At 37.9% G+C, this 26,194-nt stretch overlaps 1 protein-coding gene across 3 annotated transcripts in view; it reads left to right on the top strand.

Moving 5' to 3' along the window:
• Nucleotides 1-26,194, top strand: part of SLC25A21 (solute carrier family 25 member 21) — a 261,114-nt gene that overhangs the window by 175,051 nt on the left and 59,869 nt on the right. For all 3 annotated transcript variants that reach the window (XM_054826670.1, XM_054826668.1, XM_054826667.1), the window contains exon 3: nt 14,772-14,855. In XM_054826670.1, the coding sequence (XP_054682645.1) occupies nt 14,772-14,855 (84 nt within the window). The remainder of the gene's footprint in view (nt 1-14,771; nt 14,856-26,194) is intronic.

Genomic DNA, 26,194 nt, shown 5'->3' with positions numbered 1-26,194 from the left:
GGGATGTTTTAGACTATTTGTGGTAGATTAATTCTCCCTAAAATTTCCTCTGTTTCTGTGTTACATTTAATTCCTTTGTACACATTTCTCTATAAGCCATTTTAGACTGTATCAGCTGATATTCTGAAGACAGATTTTACATACAAATGTTTCTCTGGGTCTTGGAGAGATCTGACATAAAATGTCTTACGTTCTCGTTTCAGGAGGTCTGGATCTTTCAACCAAATTTAATAGCCATTTATGCCTTGAGAAGATCTTATCTAATGTACTGTTGGTTCAGTCTCATTCACAGCCTCGCATTATATTGAAACACGGACAGAGAGTGTAATTTGTTAATGTCATGAAGGATGAAGTTGGTTAGAAAGGGAAGTGTACACGATTTATAATAACACAAGTGTTTCCTTGCTAATCCCTTGGCAGGTTCATTATCTGTAGAGCCCCAGGCAATAGTTGGCCTATCGTGAGAGTGAAATTTAACCCACAGCATGAAATTAATCCTCAAAGACTTTTGTCTACTCTTTCTAGAAATAATAAATTCAAAGTGATTTTATAATTCTCCTCTCTAACTTTATGCAGAGGTGTTAAATTAGTATCTAAACCCTATGGCATATGTCAATCTATTGATTTACGTTTAGTTAACTAACATGCAAGTGTATACCAAGCATAATAAGGAATTTGAAGATGTGAATTAGTGGTGTGTTCATTGTTTCTACCTGAAAAACTGTTTTCTTTAATAATACAGAAAATTCTGTTCCTTGTAATTACAGGGAAGACAAGGAATGTGTATACGTATGCATGCATGTATAAAATCATTCAAATGACCATATCCGGATTTCCTAGAGCTTCTGGGCTTATATATGAAATAACTTGGGGTTTTTCACACCCTGAATTCTTTTGTAAAGCTTCTTAGCAGTCTAATGAGGGCTTGTTGCTGGTAAACAAATAGATTTTTGGTACAGTTTTGGAAAGTACTTCTTGAATCAAGTGGGTAAATACTGGGTAAATCAGGTGGTGTATTTTTTTTTTTTCAGAAAGAGGTTTCTTTTTCTTATGTATGCAAAGAAGTTCTCTACTAAGGAGAGAACAGGTGAAAGTGATTTGTTACTGACTGATTCTGACTCTCCTCTGTGTTTTTTAGAATCTGATTCATCACTCATAGTACAACCTAGTCTATAGGAACAGATGAGCAGTTCTAGATACTATTATAGCTATCTAGATATTACCTAGGTACAGGGTAAAGATTTTTCCCACTTTCAGCCAGTATTTACCATTGGCATCTCCATTGGGCAGAGAATTCTTCTGAAGGCAGCAAGTCATATTTAATACATGTTTGCAATTGGCCATATCATATTTGTGGAAGAGCTTCTTCAAGATATTAATTGAAATTCCACATAGTCATAGCCCTTGGGACGGAAACCAAATGACAAGAAATGAAGCAGGTCAAGTGCTTCTTACTACACAGTCCTGACCCTGGGCAGGAAGTTTGCAGGCTACTTATGGGCCATTATATCAGCAGATCTGGAAATACATTACTCTTCTTAGCACCCCTCTTATTCTTCAGACATAGTTTATAACAGTGATGTAGAGAGTGAACCATTCTCACTTCACATATTCCTTAAAAGAAAATCAGATTCTCAACTCATACCATATTTCCTCTGTGTAGTTTAGGAAAGTTATTTCTGTGCACACATATAGTCTAGTGGTGAGAAGGAAAACAACAGTTGCTGAAGTATGTTAAACAGAACAGTGAGCAGAGGAGTGTCTTTGATCCTAAAAAAAGACGTAAAGACATGTTAGAGATGCCACTTGATATTAAGTAAAGATGAGATGTGGTGTAGGTCTGGAAACCTCTGAAAACTACATACCTTTTTGTAATATTTATTGCTGAGGATAGAAAGTCCTACAGAAGTACCTATATAAAATTAAAACATAGGTTTCCAGTGTATTTTTAAGCTGCTTTTATTGTCAATGGAAGCTGATGAGTTTAACTCGATACATGCGTTTCATTTGATACATTACAGTAGAGTAAATCAATACCATGTAGTAATTCAGATATCGTTTATGTCTACATTATCACTATCCCTTCAATGCAGTAGTAGGGAGAGAAGGGAAATTGCAGAATTGCAGTGCTTGGTTATAAGTGTTAGAGATGACAAGGAAGGAGCAGAGGCAATGATACATTGCTCGTATTTTAACCAATGACTGCCTCAAGGTTTTCCATCTGCTCAATATATAGTGTTTCTTCAGGACCGCACTCCTCTCTCCCACCTATTTTCATAATTTTGCTCACTCCCTATACATCCATCAGTCATTCCCCAGTGACTGACTTTCCCTATTTGCCCTTTTCCCAGACCACCGGCTCATGGTGAAAACTTCTCGCAACAGAAGTAGCAGTGTTTGTGGATTGTGAGGCTGCGGTTTCTGCTGCCAGTTCCAATGACAAGTTGGCATCTTGTGACCTCTAATAAATGACCTCTAATAAACTGGCAGGTGATAAGTCTCTTAGCTGGTAGGCAGGGTGGCTGTTTGCATTTGCAAGAGAGGCTTGTAACAGAAAAAGGCTAAAAACTCTCCCCTGCATGTAATGAAACCGGAGATTCCTTTCTGCAGACCTTTAAGGTCAGCTTTATTCTTGGGAGAGGGTCAGACCACAAGTCAGACAAGCTGTAGGTTTTTAACAAGGATACTACCAACGTACTCTGCGACATTTAGGTACAGTAAGTCCATCTCATGCCTTAGTCTGGGCACCTTTAAGGATCCAAAGCAGGGAAAGTTGGATCCTGGGGATCCTTGGATTCCTATCTCTGCGCCCAGATTATATTGCACAAAGATTAGACCCGCAATGGAGCGGCTAAACCTACTGCCAGCGTTACGTCACATAGCAAACCTGTAGCACACACTATAGGGCTAGCTCTTTGGAAGAACAGCACAACTAAGTTGTGCTTAGGAAGAAGATAAGTTGTGCTATTCTTCTTCCAAAGAGCTAGCCGTATAGTTGCTTCTCCCATTAGCCAGCATATGCACTAAGAAAAAGAGGGAGGGAGGTGGCATGCCTACACGTTGTACCCTTAGGGTTTTATTTATCGCACTCTTATTCAGATTGGCATTAGACAACAAATAGCAATTTATAGACCAACAAAGGCATAAACCCACTCCTTATATATAATATTATAGATAGTAATTACCTGTTAATTCTGTGTAAGCATACTGGAGCACATTTTCTTAACAGATTTTTAGCAAGCCCAGTAGCCATTCAATAATTCAATAATTCAGTTAGTTTTATCTCTGAGTCCATGCAGCACTGCTAGAGACTTGGTAAGTGGGTATATGGAAGGGGTATTGAACGTGGTAAGGAAACAAAGCAGTAGTCCCCCAGAAATACTGCATGGCAACATCAGAACTGCCTTTTCTTGTGCCTGTTTTTCAGTCCTCGGGCTCAATAGCTGAGTCGGATCGGCCATGTTAGCATAGTCTGCCTGCCTGCCTGGAGAAGAACACGAGCAAAATGCCTTTAAAAGACTTCTGTGAATGTACAAAATGAAAGGAGGAGTTTTTCTCGCTTCCCACTGGTGGTTAGTGAAACGGTTTCTTTTCTGAGATAGACATCGCTGTAACAGAACCTGAAGATACTTCCTTGACTCGGAGATTTTCATTTAATCAAAAAGAATCATTTAACACTTTGCTTTGGAAAAGCAATCTTTAAAAGGCACAAGGCTGCAAGCAAGCAGTAAAATCTGCTGAGAAGTATATCCTCCAGACTACTGTACTGCCTGCTACCCACAAATGCTTTGCTGAAATCCTCTCTCTTTTTCAAAAGTTGCCTTGCTTTGTACCTTGAAAATTATCAGCACTTGGAAAAGTCTTGTTAAATCTGAAAGAAGTCCTGTTTTTCTTTAGACTTAACAATGTTTCGGATACTGATTAAAAAGGGAACTCTCCCTTTATTCCTGAAGTCGGTAAGAAATATTATGGAAAATTGCGTTAACTCTTGCAAATCCCTCTACAACTATAAAAGTACAAATGAGATCGTCCCTGCTGTTTCAGTCAGGCCTATGAACCTCAGAGCAATAGGATATTTATAAGAAAATTCCAGACATAGCAGTGGTGCCGTGATCCATATGACCCAAAGTTTCCAGTCTTTGTCTATCCTCCTGTCTTTAAGGAAAAACAGAGGGGCATAAAATGAAAACTTGGAAGATCACAAATCATTGTTATGACTCATTATAATGAATGATTTGTGCATTACTTTATGGAGTAGTTAGGTTGAGTTTGGGGAAAAAAAGAAACCTTCCTTTTTAATTTTCACCACTTTATGCCAATTTTCAAGCGACTGTCTTTCTTAAAATAACAACGCTCTTTTTTTCCACACTATCCTGGATAACTAGTGAGTTTTTTCAGCTGGGGGGGTGTGTTGTGATATAAAGGTGCAGCCTTGCACGGCTGTTGTGAAGAGTCTGTTAGTGTTTCCATTACAGCATTACGTCTTATTTTCTGGTGTTTAAAACTGGGCCGTAAAATATTTAAAGTTGAACTTTGGCAGTTTTCAAAATGTATTTATAAAAAAAGAAAAATAATCTCATTGGGTGGGGCTTTTTAGTTCTGTGAAAAAATAGTATTCTGACAGCTTCGTAGCCACTGTGATTCACGGTTTTGCATACTCAAAATTAGTCTTCTGACCACAGCGTACAACCTGGATTCTAAATTCTCCTGAGTTTTGTTTAGCATTAATACTATACTATTAATAGTATGAGTTATTAGAAAAATAAAAATAAATCTGCTGAAGTCTGAAAATTGCTGCTGCTGCTGTTTTTCCAGAGTAATTCACTACGTTGCATTTGTGAGAACTCATCTTCTTTATTTTTGTAATAACTTCATACGGTGAATTAATAGAGTGTATCCCCAGGTGTCAAAGGCTTTTCTTCACTTCCTAGGATAAATTTTAATGTTACACAAAAATTTGCTGAAAGTGTAGTTATGTATCTGTGGACTCTGAAAGACACTGGCAAGCTACCATTTCAACACACAGCAAACTTTCCGTAAAGATATGGGATTACTTTTTTCTTTTGCTTTTTACAGAGGCAAGTGCACTAACTTGGATAAATTGCATTACAGAAAGCAAGAGTGTTCCGCTATTTTACTAGTTTTACTTTAAGTCACAACAGCAGAGAAAGTCATAGCTCCTCAGAGGAAATTTCATCCTTAACTTGCCTTGTTATGCCCTACTGTATGTTAAGAATTGCTGAGGTCGCTCAGCACTGGCTGATAATGAATTCCATATAAGCTGTAATATTGGGGCACAGCTGGGTGGGTAAGAGTTGAGTTTCAGTCTTTAACTCAGAATTTCCTCGTTTTACTAGTTTCATTTCAAAAGGTAATGCTGCTTTAAGGGTGTACGTTTTCTGTCGCTCAGACATGCAACCTAATAGAAAAAAGTCATTTTTACATGGAATCAGCATATGCATAGTAGGTAATGTCCGTATTGCGTACATTAGCTATTAGTCATTTTAAATTGTTTGTCTGTTAATAAGAAAGGGCATGTGAGTTAAGGTTTTTCAAATGCAGGGGGTTTAGCTGTACTTTCGAGTAGAGTAAGTCTGGTTATATCCCTTCCAGTGTTTTAAAAATCTCAGCCACAATATCATAATGAAATTGTTTCCCTTTTAAATATTTTCCAGCACAAGCATAGGAAGTTGGGTGAACACTCAAAACTAACACTTCTTTCAGCAACTCACAATTTGAATTTGGCTATTTTCCACTGAAAATTAATTTGTATTTCTGTATTTGACCATTTCTTTCCTTTGGGAGAAAAGATATTTTTGGTTATCTTTCCTACTTTGACCGTAGGGAGCAAGTGTAATGTATATTTCATTGCGGTTTGCAAATTTTTGGTGCTAAATCATTTTAATAGTACCAAAAAAAAAAAAAAATCAAAATACACTAAGCTATGATGGGATTGATCTCATCAAAGAACTTAAAATGCTAACGAATACTGAAAAGTATTGAACAACCCTCCAAAAAATCCTCCCCCAAAATCTTCTTGCCAGAAAGCCACAACAATTTTCCTGCCTTCTCAGAAGGAAAAGTGCTGCGTGATCACCATAGGGGACATTGAAATCAAAGCTTTCTTGAGAAAACTATGTAGAAATACTTGACTCTTTCTGTAGGACTTGAAGAAAAAAGTGACTTTTTCCTGTGAGATATAGATCTTAATTACATTTTTCTAAACTGGAAGAGTTTTAGAACAATGCTTACTGTTTGTATTTCAGGTATTGACCAGTAATGACCAGTAATAATTATTCATTTGAAACCTTCCTATGGCTTCTCAGATGCATGTTTTATTTTACAAAGCTGTGTTAAGATTTGCTTTTGTATCTTCCTGAAGTAATAGAGAATACCCTTACTTTTTAAAGGCAGCAAAATTATTCCTCTAATCTGGTATCATTGATACCGTAACAATTTTAACTGATGGGTGAATTTTTTCAGAGGCTCCATTTTGCAGAGACTCAGTAATGGATTCATAGATCGCAGTAATGTCACAGGACACCAGAGTGGCCCTACGGGGCTAGGCTAAAGCTCCATCTAGTCCAGCAGAGAGAGGTCAAGAGAGGATATACATTTTTTGTAACAGAAGTTCAACTGAGATAAGAAACTGGACAGTTTTTAAGCAGGCACATGTTACACACCGAAATCGGCCAAACCACATTCTCATTTTTCCCTGAATTGAGACTGGATACTGGGGCCTTTATGTAATATAATCTAATATCTGATTTCTTGCGAAATCTTTTCTAGTCATCAGTTTATATTCCTCATCACTTTCTCTGTTGTTTCTCTATAAGCTGTTTTGAAGGAAAACATACAAGACTTTATCCAAAACTAATGAAAAACAGACTTCTGTTGATGTATTAGGCCACGAGTGACTACCTATATTTAAAATCATAAAAATAACTCCATCATCTCTGACAATACAAAATTATTCCTTATAGTGCCATTTTCAATTATTTGTCCAGTTTAGATAAGGGGCAAAAAAAACTCCATAGATTTTGGAGAATTGTTTTTACTTAGGAAATAGAGATTACAAAAGGTTTCAGAAATAAACTATCACTTTAAAAACTAAGATGCTGGGTTACCATTACTGGTTTCGGCAGATTCTTTTAGCAGTGTAACTAAATGCTTTACAAAGAAGATGTAGACAAAAAACACAAGTGGTGTTTAAATTTACCTATTACTCTTACAGTGGTCACTTCCTAGCCAATCTTACCTTCATAAGGTTGTTAAGATCATATATATTGCGCTGTCTTTCAAACAAAATATTGTGTGATCTCTCAAATATAGCTGTCCCTTTATGATCATCACTGTCACCTGAAGTTGTGCTCAGAAGTTGTATCCGGGCCGGCAAAGCAAAGTTTCAAGGACCAAATTGTACTTTCAAGGTATCCGTGACACTGGCAGAGAGGTTGGTGGAGCCGTTCCTGCTCCGGCAGGACTTGTAGATAGGCTTTCCAGACAGAAGAAGAGGATAATAAACATGTGCTCTGTTTGCAGGTCCGTAACTGAGAGGAAAGGCTGGTACTTTGTGAGGAGCTCGTAGAAGCCCACATCTGCCAGTTGTGCCTGGGACCCCAGAAACACAGGAGTGTAGCAGGACTTAGCAGCTGGGGGCTGAAGATAGGAAACCCTTGCTGTGCATGTGCCGTAGGTGGGGGGACACCAGCTCTGAGCTCGTTCCATTGTTTCACCTTGCTATGAAACACGCAAGTGTTCCCAGTATTTTCACCCTTGGAATAAAAGGGAACTTGCACAACATCATAGCTATGAGTGTGCATGATGTTTCTCTGACCAGTTTTTAGTGTTGAATGAAAAAATGGTAGTTTTCACTAAAATTTTTGTTGTTGTTTTGAACTCCCCCTCCACACACACACTCTTATTGATGGAATTAGATTATTAAAAATATTTATGGTTTGAACTTAGTTTCTGCTGTATTTCTTTCTTGGAAAGGTATTAAATTATTGACATGTAACTGCTATGACTAGTTAATTTTTGTTCATTGGCAAAATTACCAGAGTAGATTTGAATGAAACAATTACGTGGGTTAATTTGACCCGCTTCTGGTCAAGTTTATTTTTGCTAAATATTCTCTTCTAAAACTGCATGTAAGGGAAAATTTCTTTCTGACATAACAGCTAATGTATGTTTGTCCCATGCACATAATAGAAAAATTGTTGCAGGAGAAAAAGTAGAATAATTCTTCATTACTTGCTGACAAAAAACAGCTTTCATATCTAAAACACTTTATTACACTCTCTCTCGGTGTATATATAGTACTGCTTTCTTTTTCCCCCTGATATTTTTGATGGAATGATGTGCTGCTTAGCTGGAATATAAAAGCAAGAGATAGGAGAAAAGTCATCTATAAAAGGAAGTACGGGAAAGATGAAATTTTTGTTCTGATTAGTGTACTTTTGTCTGGTCTAAGAATATGACTCACATTCAGAGAACTGACTGAGAGTACCGGTGTACTGAGAGTACCTGAGCCGTTTTGTCATGTTTAGGACTTTGCTGTTTCTCTATTCAACGATGCAGTTCATTCAGGGGAAATATTTTCAAAAAATTGTAAGCTCAGAGTGAGCCACTCACGGGAAGTTCTCATCACTGAGGCTGAAAGAGTTCAGACCAATTGTTTTATGAGGGTTTAGAAAATTGCTTTTAGCTAACCTAAAGGGAGGTGGCAACTAATGATGATCTTAATGGATTCAAATTTTGATCAGAACAGCCAATCTGCTCCATCTAAATTCTGCTGTAAATTGCTAAATCTGTCGTTGATCTAGCTCTAACTTTTACTGTGAACGTACTCCTTATTCAGATGTAGGCAAGTGTTTGCTTCTTTCTCATCCATGGGTAATGATGTTCCCTCCTTTTGTCCTACTTGTATTTCATAGCAGTTTCTGAGATTCTTTTGTCAGAGACAATGTACAAATTGCTGGATAACCAATCAGATAGGGAGAGGACAGAAGAACGGATCAGGATTGCAATAAGGCTGATGTCAGTGCTTGACAAATACTTTGGTAAATGTGAGAATTTATCGGTTTGCGTTTGGTAATTTTCTATTTGACCGTCATACCTGGTAGTTGATGTTCCAACTCGCATAAAAGTCATGTCTGCAGAGAATTTTGAGTTTTGAGGGTATCCTTAAAATTATTTCCATTATTACTATTCCTTTCTTTCTTCTTCAAAAAAAACCCATGCTCCCCCAAAAGTCATAGAGGTAAATAAACTAGCAAGCAACATGAATTCCAACAAAGTGGAATTAATTTAGATGAATTTTGAAATAATTTTTGGTAATACTTCTCTACCCATCATTCTGGTTTATTACTTGTGAAGTAAATATGAACTGTAGGAAAAATGCCATGGTTAGATGGAGGCAAATCTATGCCTTTTATGGAGAATGATTGGAATAAGTTCTGTTCTTTGCCTGCTCTCTATTATACTACTTTATTTATTCTTATATGGGTTTTGCAGTTAAATAATCATCATAGCAATACTATAATACTTAAAATATGACCACTGCACTAGAAAAATTTATATCTTTGGCTTAAAATAATTAGGTTTTTTGTTTTGAAATCTAATATTCAGTTCTTCAACAGCTTATATGATTTACTGTTAAAATAAGTGACAGAATTATATTCTCAATTTAGTCATTATCCTGTAAGTAACATAAGCAACTCAAAGAACTTGAGCCAAAAAGTGAAATAAATTATATTATCAAGGTCCATTTTGCAGTGTAAAGTTTTGCATTAAATCTAAGCATCAGTAGATAGCACTAACTAGTAGTAACACCTGAATAAATGTTTAAGTTAGCAAATCAAAATCTTTTAAATTATAATGCGGTTATTTTTTATTATAAGCATGTGAACTGTTAAATAATGTATATTTATATAAAGCTTCAGACTATACATTTTTTATCAACTTAAGCTGGTAGGAGTAACTACAGCTAGGAGTGTCTGGAATCATGGGAATTACTGAAAGTGCAAAAAAAGCTATAAATGTTGGTTTTGATTTTCCAAAGGCCATACATTTATTTAAAAGTTGTTTTAAATTTAACAATGCACCAATAATTTAATTTCTTTTGTTGTTATGCCATAAATCTTTATGCTACAAAGATAGCATCTAAACAGCTCAGTACCTGAGGTTGTCTGTTCTTGTACTGCATAAGTCCCAATCATGGAGGGAAAAATATTAGTAGCTGTATTCAAAATAGAGTAGAACATATGATAAAATCCTAGTAAGACATCTGAAGAGAAGGAAAATACAGCTAAGACTGCCACTTGTTGGCAAGCACTGCAACATGGTATAAAGCCTGGTTCTCTAAGTCAGTGTTTTTCTTTCCCTCTGAACTTTGTGGTTGAGGAACTAGTCAGCAGCACTGTATAAAAGCAGCGAGAGATTCTGGAATTTACGCATGAGGGTATAGTCTTTGCAAACCCAGTGGCAAGAATTTGGTGAGTCTAGTCTGCTCCGCATCAGATTGCGGTTGTCCTACATAGCTGGGATTTAACTGCTCACTATCTACTTGAATCTAGATATGAAAATACTGGTTTCTTCCTTTTAGACTTTAAGGTGACTAAAACAATTTCAGCATGACTTGGAAATCTTTCTCCAGCCCAGATCAGTAAATAAAAGGGGGAGGATTTCTCAGTAACGTTGTGGTGAGCAGACTTTAAACACCAAATACCTGAATACTGTAGTAGCAGACATCCACCAGACAGCTTTGATTCAGCAAATATGAACAAAAAAATTAGCAACTGACAGAGGGATTTTTTTTTCTTTTTTCCTCAGAAAGCACACACATCTGCTTGTTCTCCTATAGAGATTGATTGTGTTAGAAAAGACTCCTTACAGGACTTTTGCCACAGGAAGGGGAGCAGGAAAGCATCCTGTGGACTGAGGATTTTATAAAACTTGGAATAAAATACTGGCTATTATGAAACCAGCACGAACTGTAAGTTAGGCATTTTACACAGATACGTGTGTTTATGTAGAGTCATTGCTCTGCCATATGTATCACTTGTTAAATGGTCAGTGGTTCGGAGAACAGATGAAAGGACTCAAGCATCTTCTGCATTGTGGGATTTCAGGCTGAGCCCATTGAGAGTTATTGATCAAGGACTTTTATAACCATAAAAATGCTCTCTCTCATGCTATCAAAATAAGAATAATTTAGGTGTATTCATTTCACAAGTAGTAGTTGTAGTGCTGATTAGTGTGGGTAAGTTAAAATATTTTCATGGGTTTAGATCATGCAGAGTTTTCAATGAAGGCATTGCGTTTTGAACAGACCCCAAAACCTCAAATGGTTTTACATGATTTCCACTTTTTGAGATCCCAACCATGTGTCTTCTGGGGTGAACGCAGAAGTACACTGACGTTCTCTTTTAAAACAGTATCAGGACACTTTTGTATCAAACAAAGCTCCTGCAAAGGTACTGTTCAGTCAGAACATAAAAAGACCAGGTATGAGCCAGAAAGGGAGGCTGTGAGGTGCCCCATGGTGTGGGAGCTGGAGGTGGAACAGCAAGGAGGAGCCAAGAGGGCAGGCAGTAGGTGCCAGTGGCAGTCCCGGGTGGGAAGAGGTAACCTGGGGGCCAAAGTGCCTCCCACCGCTCTGTGAGCATTCCCAGCGTGGGGGGAGTGCTCGGTACCACAGCGTTTTGGCCAAGAAGCCAAGAAGCAGGAAGATGAGAGAGGAGGAAAGTTAGCCTGATGATCATTTTTAGAGTGACAAAGCTCTCGGTAAACACGTAACAGTCTGACGCCTGTTGTATGCTCGTAGTGAGTAGCAGGTCGTTCATCCCGGTCCTGGAGGAGCCTCGCTGCCCGTGTCCGTTCAGTGTGTCTCTGAACGCCCCCTGCACATTCTTCTTTTCAGACTTCAAAATAATGAATTAAATCAGAAGGTAATGCTCCGATTGTGTTTATAGGAGAATTTATCTGTTTCGTTCTAGCAAAGCTAGTAACATACAAGGCAGGCATCCAGCTTTCAAAAATGCATGAAATTCAGTGGTTTTATAATGCTTTTAGAAAGGAATGGCTTCGAAGCAGAGAAAGCTATTATGTATCCCCCAGTTGCGTTCATTCCTCTAAACAATCATTAAAAACAGGCCAGGTTGTTTTTGAAGTGAAAGCTTTCACTCTTCTGTATTATTAAGATTACTAATACAGGCTGCTGCTGCCTCCAGAAAAACAAACAAACATTTTTTTCAGCTCTTCCCTGAGCTTCTTATAACAAGTGCTGGTGATCAATTAGCTAGTTCATTAAAAAGTTACACATGATTTTATTGAGGCAAGCAATTCTGAATCAAAGAACCCAATTTGCAGATCTAGGTTGAAGCACATAATTGGCATGTATTTTAGGATCGCTGTTAAAGCTATAAAAAAGATTTACTAGGGAAGGAATGGATCCAAAAACCCTAAAGGAAGGAATATGTTATTTGTGTGATTCAGTGTTACAAACGGACTCCTTTAATACAAAGGTCTTATCTACATTAAAACAAAAAAATAATATAAATGTAAACTTCCTTCAATTTAACTTCTTTAGCAAGAAATTATCCTTCATCTGATACACATAAATTACTTATGATATTATTGCATTTCTTCTGCTATGATTTTCATTATTGCTATCAAAGATGTATTTTTGTTAAATCATTTACATTTAGTTGAGAAGTCAACACTGTGTTAACTGTAAACCAAAATTGCATAAGTATGTTCACCATGTTGTTGAGATCCATAGTGAGTCTGGGATTAAAGCCCCAGTTCTGCAAACAGTTGTACATGCGTGACTTAGTGGGGAACCTTACACACGTGCTAGTAGGACATGCTTGAGCATTTGCAGGGCGAAAGAGAGGGAAGGCGCGTTATTCAGGGGATGTTTTAGAAACAGTGATGCTTTGTTTTGGGTTTACAAGCAGGCCAAATCTGGAAACTTGAGGAAAAGTGCTTGGGTTAAGAAAGCTGTATTTTTTAATACTTGGAAAAAGTTATTTACTGGTGAGTTCTTGAAAGATTTCTTTAAGCAAAAGAAAGTCACTTTTGGTTTTGAACTGAGAGGTATAAATAATCAAGTCTTAAATATATTAAAATGTGCATAGAATCTACTTTCTGTTGTAATTTTGATGGCTTGATTGCCACAATGTAAAAGCTTCTGTAGCTGATATTACTGTTGGACTTTGTGTGATGGCATTGAGGCATTTTCAACTATTAGCCTTCCCAAGGGTTCTTTTCAGACAAAATGTTATGCATCAGCTCTTATTTGAGTGTAAGCCTATTGAATAGCATTCTCCTCTCTGCCAACTTGGCAGCAAGTTCTCGTGCTAATAAAAGAGGTTACCCCAGATAGAGATCCCAGATGTGCCTGAACTACTTTTATTAGGACTATGGAGGGGCTCAGTGTTTCCTTCTAACTGTTTTCAAAAAACGTGTGGGCTTGCCTTCATAATTGCCCAAAAAAATTGTATTACATCACTGGAAATTTTTTCCTCAAAGTGAATACAATGTTAGATGTGGTAGCACAGAACACAGCTTAGGAAACACTGATGGTCAAAACAATGAATGCCTTTGCCACAATACAAACCTTGATTTGACCCTACCGAATTCCATTGAGGGAGAGGAGAACGTCACTGTTTAACAATGAGTTAAAAATACCTTCGTTCATTACTTATTAGTGAGATTCAGTATCATGATTAGAATAAATAACAATAGATGTTTCTCAGAACAGCAACATACCTGTGGCATATGACATGCTTGACTATGACGTCAGTTATCCCTTGAAACTGTTGAACACTATTTGTTGTGTAGAAGTATTCTTGCACTTAGTGATAAAGCCAACTTGGTGATTGTCTGATACAGGGCTATTGTAGACTGGAATTGCTATCAATATTCTATTTTTCTTGAGTGCTATATAGTAATTAGCAGTTTAAAAAGAAGCGTTATTGCTAAAAATGCATTCAAAACTTCTCCATACTATTTAGTTGGCTGTGATAGCTGCAGTTTTAAAACTGCAAGAAATAGGGTAATACTTAGTAAAATAATGTAGTTTGTTAAACTCACTGTTGCTATCCATGAATCATAAATAATAATATGTTTACAATCTTAAATCATAATCTTGATTTTCCTTTCAAGGCCACAAGCTTCCTGTTGAAAACTTTATTGTTGTCAAAATGTGAATAGAGAAAACAAGGTTTTAATTAAAATAATTCATTGCTTGCTTTTATTGTTCATCTTATTATTAAATTATGAAAAATGAATGGTGCTCTAATTTCTGGTCATGTCTCTGATTTTTATTGTAATTGCGTCAGATATAAAAAGAAAGAAACTGCGCAGTGGATTCATTTCATAGTGAAACACATGATAGTATTCCATTTCAGATTTTCAAAAACAGGGTTTAACTCTGACTCCCATTAGTTTCAGTGGGCTTTGGATCAGGCACAGGGTTAACAGCTTGTTTTTCAAACAACTAGAAAGAGGTGTAAATGTCAAAGGTGATAGCTATACTGTGAGTTCCATAAACTACAAAAAAAGTTACTACTAAAGCTCTATTTTTCCTTAGTTTAACAGCTTCTATGAAAACAGTGTTAATAAGTATATCAGGAACAGTACATAATAATGAATCAGATACATAAAAAAATCTTTAAAACTCCTTTTATATAATAATTGGAAAGTTAAAAGTGACTTAAAATCCCTGACTTCTCATGTTGTGATGTAAATTATATTTTTTTTAGGTTCCAAATTCAAAGAGGGAAAACTGATCCGACTGGTTACAAGAGCCTGGGGGACTGTTTTAGGACTATTTTCCAACGAGAAGGGTAAGAATATATGTTTTTAAAATTGTCAATTTTATGTGACCTTTTTTAATCACCCATTTTCCAGACATTAGATCCTCTTTATATTCCACTCTTTTTTGCAATCGCCAGAATTTGGCAAACATGCAGTGTTACATAACGAGCACCATTTGAAAAGCCTTAGCATTACTTACACTCCCAAAATCAAATTTTGCTACGAGGACATGTGTAAAGACCAGAACGCGCAGCTGTGTAGAGACACCGGGACAACCACTGCTTCAGTACTGGGAGGAGGATGGTCGCATCAGCATAGTGCGCTATCTAGGCTCTTGCATCTTCCTGTCCTGATTTTCTGAACTAGCTCAGCCTGAGCCATTGCCAGGTCAGTGAAGTAACTCGTTTCCAAGCTCTGATGAACTGGCATTCCCAGTTAGCAGTGGTAGACAATGTTTCCAGGGCCTGTGTCAGCCAAAATGCCACAGCTTTTCGGTTTGACAGAATATGGAAGAGGATTTATGCTCCTTAGTCACCCGAAGCGTACTGGCTTCAGAAGGTACCACTGCTCCGAGCCTGAGCTTCTCTAAGGGACTTGGGCTCTGATCCAGAAAGGCATTTAAATACACGCTTAATTTTATGAGCAGTCCAGCTAAAGCCAGTGAACGTAATGGGACTGATCATATGCTTAAAGTTAAGCCTGCTATCCACAGGAGCTCTTCGGGAGCTAGCCTTTAATCAAGGTAACTCTAATTAGTAAATCCCAGTTTTGAGTAACTGGCAGGCTTTCCATAAGAACTTCGTAAACACAATAAGAACCCATTTTTTATCCATATATTCATCAAAATGGAACTGTTCTTATATGTAGTGGCATAGCTATCACATACGGAGGCACCACAGGTGTGGTGAGGCACAGACTTCTTGTGTCCACATGCTGTACTGGAAAAACGGAGGTGAGACAAGCAGTGAAAATGAAGAACTAGACCAGTTTTGTTTCTTGCAGTGACATTTAGGTAAGCTACTCTACATAAGTACGTAGATATAGAACTGGATGGTTTGAATTGCTAAAGTAGGGAGATGTAGACAAGTTTCGTTAAGGTGGTAAGAGAGAAAGTTGTCACATTTGCCCTTGTCAGTGGTAAATTCTTTTTTTAATGAAAGACTAATGTTGTGCGTTATCACCACAAGGCATTAAAAAGCTTAAAAGCTAAAAAGATTTCACAAAAAATGATAATTTGTGGCTTCTGGGCTTTTCTAAGCTGAGTATATGTTAATTTGTATTGCTTCTCAAAATAAAATTATGCTTTCACAATAAGAAAGTATTAATATTTACAATCATGTAAATCTATTTTTAAATACAGAACTAGTTTCAATATTTAAGTCAGTGAGCATGAAAACACTATTTATCTCATCCAAACTCACTGGTATTTTTATTTTATTGAACTAGTCACAAAATGTAAAATGAAGAGTGGGCAGACATATCTGGAGAACAAGTCTAAATCAAGAGATGGCTTCCAAGTTAATTGATTTTAGGGTCTTATTTTATTACCTGTATGATTATATTGTGTAACTGGATATTTGTAGAAGCCACGTGTATAAAACAGTAGGAGGACACCGCAAACATCAACGTACCATACAAAATACGGTTCCCTTACTCTTTGGGGGAGGAGGAGAAGGAAACAAAAACTCTCTGTTTCAATTGTTTTACGTGTTGTACTTTTCAATTGCTTCTCAGAGACATAGCTATCACTTATTCTGTGGATTTGAGTCCATTATTGTTTTCCCAGTGTTCAGACAGCATGCTGCCTAGCACTCATAAACTGTTTGACTGTGGAGAAACAACGAAGGGTCTGAGCACAGTAGTCATCTCTGAATGAACTTCAGAAAGGAGAGATGAAGATTATTGGGTTGTTTTGTTGTTGTTTTTTTTCTGTAGAATCCTTGTGCCCCAATACTGGAACCAAACCAGAATATTTTTTTATATTTATATCAAGGCATGACTCTGTAGGCAGGAAAAGAAGATTACATGAAATTATTATAGATTCAGATAACAATTTAGCAGTGGATTGCACTAAATTTCTGTCGGGCTAGACCTAATACAGAGTTTCATTTGCCCGTTGCAAAAGCAGTCAATACTGATCTAAACAAAAAGCATATTCTATAAATACCTATTTTTTTCCAGTAAGTTAGACAGAGGCAGAAGGTCACATTTAAACAGTCATCAGTAGTAAGCACTAGGAAAAAAGGAGACTAAGAATCTCTGATGCAATATAATCTTAAATTTTGTCTAAAAATAAAAAGAGTAATCAACTAATCCTGAAAAACCCATTTGACTCCATGAGCCTTGCATTTCCATCTGCCCAAGTTGTCCAGTTTCTGCAGCATGGTGATTATGACACTTGGGAGGGAAGTGAGAGAGGTGACTGTGAAGTATTTTAGTTAGTAGAAACCTTGAATCTCGATAACCCCCTCCTTGGGTGACCACAAAAATAAGCAGAAGAGAGGACCAAGAAAGGGCTTCACGTTTAGGTACCACGCAGACAAAAATGATTTATGAGGTGTTCAGATTCAGTTGTGTAAATCTGGGAGAAGGGTATAAGAAATTCATTCATGCCCCATGCTTATTTCATATTGGCAATATGAAATACCCCCATCGATGTGTGGCATTTTTAGACTGATTTTCTGAAATATTTAATTCAATGTACACTGACTAAAAAGAGTTCAGGCATCTTTCTCCAGCACTCAGAATTCCCTACTGGCATATGTGATTTTATGTTAAGTTGACTACAAAACAAACTAATTAAATAAAGGAACATAGTAGAAAAAGAAATTTTGCTAATGGTCTGCTCCTGAATATGTTTACATTTGGGAATAGTGCTTACGCTCACTTGTACTTATATTTTCAATAGTAGCAACTACAGTGAGCTAGATGTCAGAGCCCAGTTCGCACAAGACATTTCCTAATGCTTAATTTTTTGACCTTGTTATGTTGAGGTTAAGTATGCATAATCGGCCAAGGAAGTACTTGCTTTTATGAATACATATGCAAATGTTTCATTTGCTGCAATGCCTCATACTGAAAATTAACGAGGATTATGTTACAGTATCACAGTAGCAATCTGATGATTTCATGGAAAGCTTCTTCACCTCACCACAAATAATGGCCAGGATTTCTTTAACCATTCCTCTGATTTTCTCCTCATTATAATGAAAAGGACAGAGGAAATATTTCCAGTCTAACCACTAATAGAATACTGTCCTTTTCAAAGAATCTGAAGGCTCCTTTATCTTTACAAAATGAAAGAAAATTCTTAACCGAAAATTCTTAACCAACAATCCCCAGAAAAAAAAGCCCTACAAAAGCTCTCTTCCCCCAAACTTTGAGTGGCTCTTCAGATGGAAATAAATTTTCTCCACAGGGAATTAAATTCTTCAAAGAAGGATCCATCCCTTGAACTCTTTTCTTGTCTTACAAGAAAATGGGAGCCACAAAACATAAAATTTAATTGAGACTCACTGAATAAAGGCTCAGTCGAGCAGAGCATTAAAGGTCACATAGCTTTCTCTTAAAGGCAGTGGGAGTATTAACTTCAGGGCTTTTGCGAGCTTGTGTTGGTAGCATCCAGTCACTGCCAATTGCACGGGGGCTGCAGCGACGCGAATCCTCTGAGGTAGTGAGCAACTTCCGCTCAGCCGGATTCACTAGGAGCCTTGCGTCCGAGCTTCTCTGGTTTTGCTTATGAGATGATGCACAAATTGACAGACCTTTGACAGCACAGGTAAACCCATGTCCTGGTTTTCGGCTGGGATAGAGTTAATTTTCACAAGAAGCTGAGATGGGACACAGCCAGGACAGCTGACCCAAACTGCCAACGGGATATTCCATACCATATAACGTCACGCTCCATATGTAAGGGAGGCTGGCTGAGGAGAAGGAGTCGCTGCTCAGGGACGGGCTGGGCATCGGGTTCAGGTGGTGAGCAAATTGCATTGTGTATCACCCACGTTGTACATTCTTTTATAAGTATTGTTGTTGTTATTTTCCTCTCCCTTTGCTGTCCCAGTAAACCGTCCTTATCCCAGCTCACGGGTTTTACCTTTTTCTTCCAATTCTCCTCCTCATCCCACCCGGGGGGGAAGGAGTGAGTGAGCGGCCGCGTGGAGCTCAGCTGCCGGCTGGGGCTAAACCACGACAACCCACCAAGAACATATCTGTTTATTGAGGAGTGACAGCTTTACAGCCAACATAAAAATAATCTGATGTTTATTGGGGAAAATGTTTGGATACAGGATTAACTGAAATCATTAATAGAGAAAACTTTTCATTCTTTTTAGATCCTACAAATAAGAGGTTAGATTATGTTAAATGACTCATTTTTGTGTCATCGTCATCTTTACTGCATTTGCATTCACTCACTTTTTCTTTGATAATTACTTAAGTTTGAATATGAAATGTAAGAATAAACCAACGGCCTAACTGAATGTATATGTTGCACTTATATTAAAGACACATGGTGTTGTGTCTTATATTAAGAATGGAAAATTATGCCCATCTGCACTGTCTTAATTTGGAGTTACAGCATTAAAATGATGGATGCTGTTATTTCAAGTCTGTAAACAACTTTGTTCTTATAAACTTGGATTTTCATGGGCTCATAATTTTAACAGTAAATGTTCTGGGTTACAGTTGGCTTTTTTGGTAGGCACTCAGTAAAGAAACCTGTTACTTTCTCATTTGTTGGTTAACTTGCCTGAAATAGAAAGGGTAGTAGTGTCCTGGTTTCCAGTTTGATAACTCAATACTTGAATAAGTTACAGTTTAAAGTGCTGTTAGCCTTTCTTAGTACTAGATGGTCCTGGGAAGGTGCAAAACACAATTGTCATTGAACATTTGAGACTTCATTACTTCTACTGAGTTTTTTGATTATTTACGTCGAATTTGGTTTGGGAAGGAGCAATCACCTCCATATTTACACAGCCCAATAGCTTTATAACTATTCCTGTCTTCTCAGCACCACTTTACCACTCTCTTCTACATGTGTCTGTACAACCACACACTTTTTTTTTTTTTCTTTTTTTTAATAAGTGACACCCTGACTCATACATCAGTGGGATTAGGTTGTAAAGCTGCACTGAACTTGTCAGCTATGGGTGGAGTAGGTGGGAGAACAGCCAAGACTAAGCAGGAGCTGGATGAGTGCGGAGTTGTCAGCAAACATGCAGAAGCTGGAAGGTTTCTGGTTTACGTGGTATCAGCGACTGTTCATCAATTAAGGAATTTGCTAGCACTCTCCTTTGTCCTGCCTCTATCCATCAACTGTCTGTTGTGGTAACAAGTGCTTGAGAGACTACAGCAGTGCTCTTGAGTCCTGGCTCTCCCAGCTGGCTACAGAAGATACTCTGCTGCTTCTAATTGCCAACAGGTCAGGGAAGGAGACTTGCAGGATTGCCAGCCCTGCAGGCAAGCACCGGCCTCTGGCACTCACCAGCAATCATCACCGCCCGTTCCTGGGGCCCAGCTGGATGTGTGCTCTTCCAGCTGGGCTGAGGAGACCTACCAAAAGGCTGCCAAAGAAGTGTTATACAAGATACAAATACTTGGCTACCCTGCGCCCAAATCCTTCAATGAAATTGCCGACCAGGGAAGTGTGATGTGGTCAGTCATGCCAAAAATCCCTTTTCCCAGTGAGCAGTTACGAAGCAGAGATTCATATCCGTTTACTGGAGGCATAAATTCCTGTGGTATCAAAAGACCAGACTTTAGGCTCTGCTTTAAGTGCTCCGAGGCAAGCAGAAGTGGTAGATTGAGATGTTATTTCCCCTCACAGCTATCTACTCCACTCTTTGTTTTCTTGTTAGTACTTCCTACCATGAGGAGCAGAAATGAACCTGGACCCATGCTTGCCTGCTGCCTTCAAGAATCTTGTTTCTTAGTAACGATCCACCTGCACTGCCAGTTTCAGAGGCTGTGATCTTGCAAACTGAAGTACAGGAACCTTTTCTCTTCTGCTCCCACTACAGGAACAGTAACTTCCACTTGAACACTGAGGAAGGTCTGCTAGCACTTGCACTTTCATAAATATCTATATGTAGATCCATCTCTTTTCTAGGCCTACTGATCTGCCTCACACTTACAAACTCATAATACTTGTACAAGCCTTGCTAAAATGAGACCGAAGGTGCAAAAAAGGGCACTACAGTACCAAAATGTCTATCTGTAGCTACCCTGATGCATCCCCATTAGTCCATAGTATATTGATAATTCTTCTCCTCTTTGTCTCACACATTGTGGAATTATTCCGTGGGTCACATTATGCTACATTGGCATCTTCCTGCCATACTATTGTGTCTATTGCAGACTTCACTAAAATCCTGTGATTTAGAGTATCAGAAATAATTATCACATTCCTGTGTGAAATAATATTATCTGAAACGTAAAGTGTCAGCTATACTTTATAACACCTTGCTGAATAGAGGACTGTAACTGAAATTGTGAAGGACAGTGTATTGGCTTAAATTGTGAACCTGTGTGAGATCTGATGGCTTTTGAGGATTAACAATAAAGTCTTAGAGCTGAATTTTTGAACCCTTGTGTTTGCTTTGCATATCTTTAAAGAAGAAATGCTTGGTGTTAGAAAGGCTAGTGCTTGCATATTTTCAGGGAGCATGAGCTTGCAAAATTTAGGTAGGGACATGGCAAGTTATTGTAGTACATAATTAAAATTATCAACTGTTTAATCTATCCATTTACTTTTGGAAGTGAGCGATTCCATTTGCTTTGCCATTTTTTCTGTTGGTTGAGACTTGGCTCTTACAGTTCCTCTGCAGGCAAGTCACGATGCTCCTCAGCAAGCACCTTCACCCTGTGCACTTGGGAAGACAGGTTTCATGTGGCCCTGTGGGGAATGGAGCTCACAGGTCTGCAGTGATTAGTGCAAAAAAAAGATGCCTCAGCTTAAATTTTAGGTGCCCCACGATAAAAGAATTGCAGAATTTCTTCTGGGTAATTAGCAAGAGTTCCTTCTTCATAATCCATGACATGTATATGCAGAGTAATAGATCTGCTTTCCCCATAACTGCTCATGTGCCACTTTTACTCTCACTTTACCCCACTTACTCTACACAGACCTTTGTGCAATATCTAGTCTTCCTGTTTTCAGTTTCATTTGGTTGTCTATGGTTTGTTTGGACTTAAACACACAGTTTTTGTTCTTATTCTGAATGGATGCTGAGCATTAAAACTTAAATGATTGTACAGCCTTGAGTAAAATCGTCATTAAGACTGCTTTCAAGATTAGAGAAGAGGAAGGCAGAAAATTTAACTGACAGAATTTTCCTGATAATTTAAGACTGTGATTTATATTATGCTCACAAGGTTTTAGATCAAATATGGCCACCAAGGAGACATCTTTTGTGTATCTATATGAAGGTGATGTGCATTCTGCTTTCTTTTGTAAATGAACATTCAAATTTGATAACTCAATTTTGTCTCATTTCCCAATAAAGACAGCAAAAATCTCAGGAAATTCTGATCCCTCATTACATTTTAAAATGTGCGTACATATGTGTATGCATGCCTATTTATAAAATGTTCATGCATTCTCTTAGTCTCTAAGTAGATAAAAATTAACCAGTTCATAATCCAGTGAAGTTTTGCCAACAATCCCAAGTGACTGGATGCTTTTGCATCACTAGTCAGTCATGAAACAAAGATGATACTTGTTCTTTTAACCTATAGGTCTCAAAACACTTCACAGAAGAAGGAAATACCATTATCTCAACTGAACAGATGGGGATACTGAGGTGTAAGGTGCCGGGGAGTCGGGTAGATCTGGACTGGAGCGTGCACACAGGTGGTTCTCATGGAGCAGCCTGATACCATGTCGTTCGTTTGCCCCATGGTAGCATGTTAATATCAAAGCTCTGAGGAACATGTGTGTTGGACATAAAATTGCATTCTTTGATACAGGCTCCTAATTCAGAAGGGGTCTGAAGACTTACTCAGCAATCCATTTTGTGAAGTAGTTTGTCTGAGGGTGTACGTGGAGGTAGCGGGAGTTTGAAGCCTGAAGCTGGATACCCTGACTGCAAGGCTAGTGCCTCGTTCAGTGCCCTACGCTGTCTCCAGATAGTCAACAGCATTTACAGTGATGTTACTGTCATGAGGTTTTCATCATCCCCTTCAGGCAGGAACTCTCTGTTCCTGACTGGAGGTTCCCTACCCCCATCTTCATATGTTAACACTTGAAAACATAAGAAATGGCTCTGGAATGTGAAAAACTTCTATTCCCAGTTTTATGTGTGTAGCGCTCTGAAATGCAATGAGGTTGTACTGGTGTAACTAAGGGCAGCGCTGGGCTAACCACGTTTTTATTACTGACGGACACATGTTTTACTTGCAAAATCTGATCTGGTATATATGGCAACACAGTAAACAAGGACACTCTGAGAAAATCACTTCTGAGAGTCATATGCTTTAAAGATGAAACACATGCTTATTTATTTCCCATAAGAACAGAACACAATAAAATCATGTAAATCTTATAAGCACCTTAGAAGTAAACAGGCCAGCCTTAAGTGGCGTTAGTCATTAGCGTTTGCTAAGGCCACTGGAGGTACACCCGTTTACATTGCGGAAGTGTCTGTTCTGGAGTTTTTAAAGGTCCAATTTGTATTTTTTTAAGTTGAAAATATTTTCATAATCAGATTGCTTTAACCTTAAAGTTATGGTTTCTTGAGTATCTCTATTTTCTGCTAATACAAGACAAATAGAACTCATTGTAGTGTTAGTATTTATAGCAATAGTTCCTACAGGCCTCAGTTTGGAATCAGATTATTGCATTATAAGATGCTTATACTTACAGTAGTAAGAAGATACCTACAAGAATTTGCAACCATTTTTATCTATCGACGCTAGTTGTGAAAGATCAGCAGAAAAATTTTTAGTCTTTATAATTTTAAAATTCAAGAATATTTATCATTTTACCACATTAGGTTCCTGCTGGTTCCAAACACCTTGTTTAAATAGATCAATGTAATTGATAATTATCCTTCTAAAAAAAATCCTTTTAGTCTAGTGTGTGGAAGATACCATACTATGCTATATCATTGGATTCTGTAAACATGTTTACGTTCTTTAATTGTGAAGAACGTATCTGCCAAATTTGGTAGCTCAGGATCATAGCCACAAATTTCTCCCACTTCAGTAACTGGTCCAGCGTGAGAGGCTGCAGTATTTAACAGCGGCGACAGCGACATTCCCCGGTGCTCCAAGTACCTGGGGCCCTGATGGGGACATTTCTGCCCGGCACCATTCGCCCCGTTTCGGGCAGCGACGCGGTGCCGCAGCCGAGCCCCGAAACGTCCCGTGCCTCCAGGTGCAGTCCCCGCTGCGTGGGGCGGAGGGGTGCTCCACGGGCAGCCCAGCTGCTGAGCCGAGAGCCATCTAGAGTTAGAAAGCTGGGAAGAGCTCACACACGGTGTGCCGTACGTGCACGTTGCCTTTCTCCGGGCTTCCTTGGCTCACCCGGGGCTGCACGGACATTTTCAGCTAGGGAGAAGCCTTCAGGTCAGGAGCCAAGACCCCTCCGAGATTAGTCACAGCCAGGGGTGCGTATCCTCTGAGCAAGGATTTCATGAATTACCTTTAAGGCTAAGTGGCTAAATTAAGCTTAAGTCATACTTCTGGGTCATGCCGCTTTGGGGGGATCTACCCCTACACAGCTTGCTTGTTAGGAAATGGTGTGTGTGTATATATATATACACACACACACATATATATATACAGTGCCATCAGAGTCTCTGGAGTTGAAACCTGTATTTAAAAGGTGAGAAACTAATTCTAGCCCTGATGGAGGGGCAGGGGATTTCTCAAATCTGAGCCGGTACAAGACTGTCATGCCCAGCTGCAAGCAGAAAAAAGGATTTGAAATCTATCTGAAACCTCTTTCTTATCAAAGGTAATAGCTCTGAACTGATGATGACATTGTCAATAACCAGCTGTCAGAATTAACTATTTATCTGTTATGTAAATCTAGCCATCAACATTTAGCATTTCATAAACACAACAGTGGATGCATCATGAGATGCAAAATTAATTGCAATTATGTGTTGTGTTTCTTTAAAAGGCAAATTGTTATTTACTTCTCTGTAATTTGGGCTTCTAGTAGCTATTAATCATTAACCTATTCTTTAAAAGAAAAATTCCACTGTATCAAGGGAAAAAACAGTGACCAGAGAACAGATAAATCACTTTTATGTCCTTAGAACAGCTGACTTTACACTTTTATTACATTGTTTGAAAAAGCATCTTTTCATCTGGAAGGAATCAGTTTAAAATGTGATTGTCAACACAACGAAACCAGCTTTCTGTTTAAAATGGATGCTCGTGAATCTTAGAACTACAGTTTTGCCAGGATTTTCTTTACAGACATTAGTTACTAGAACCAAGAGATTTTTAGATGGGATGTTCACAGGAAATACCTGGCAGACAGCGTAAAATGCAAAGTAAAGCATTTTTATTTAAGTTGTAGGAAGCGTGCATGTGAAAATGAGCAACACTGGTTTAGGTCAAAAGCTCTCTTTTTAAAATAGAAGTTTATAAGTTGTAGTTTGAAGCAAGCAGGAGAAAACATCCTCATTTTTTTCATGTCTTGAGTTAACTAATCAGACAACATACATTTAGCATATTTCTTAGACTGTATTTCATACTTATTTACAATGACACTGTAATACCTCTCTCTCATCTGTGTGTCTTTACCTCATCTAATTTCATTTTCTTCAACGGTTACATCTGAAAACACAGCTTTGTCTCTTCTATGCCAACCCTTTTAATTACTATAATCCTCAGTTGTTTATTTATACATAATTCTGCTCAGTTGGAACCCCTAAAATTTTTAAATTTCTAAAAAAATGCAGATGAAGATCCCGTGCAAGATGAAGTATTGCATTCCATGATAAAACATTTTCACTCCAGAAATAATTATGTCCATTTGCTCATTATTAAAACTATAAATTATGAAGATGTAGTAAGACTACATCTACCTATTAGAATAGGTAGAATTTTTTCAATACTCATCATTTTCTGGTTTTCAGGGTAGGTTAATTACACATTACTTATAATATTTTTACTAACAACTTTTATTATGCCATACTCTGAAAACATAGGTATCCTCCGTTTGTTTTTTTTTTCCTAAACATTCCTTTCGTTTCTTATTTAATGTTGGAAGATGAATAGCATTATATGAAAAACTTCTAAAATACATCTTTGTTAGAAAGACAATCTTTCCCTGGCAGGCTTCTTTTTGTAGAGTCGTAGATCTGCCACTGCAGCAGTAACTGCTAGGTATCGTTCATCTCTAACACAGTTA

The sequence above is a fragment of the Grus americana genome, chromosome 5 (assembly GCF_028858705.1).
Source record: "Grus americana isolate bGruAme1 chromosome 5, bGruAme1.mat, whole genome shotgun sequence".
NCBI lineage: Eukaryota > Metazoa > Chordata > Aves > Gruiformes > Gruidae > Grus > Grus americana.
The sequence above is the reverse complement of the archived record's forward strand: the minus strand, read 5'-3'. Positions and strand labels throughout refer to the sequence as shown.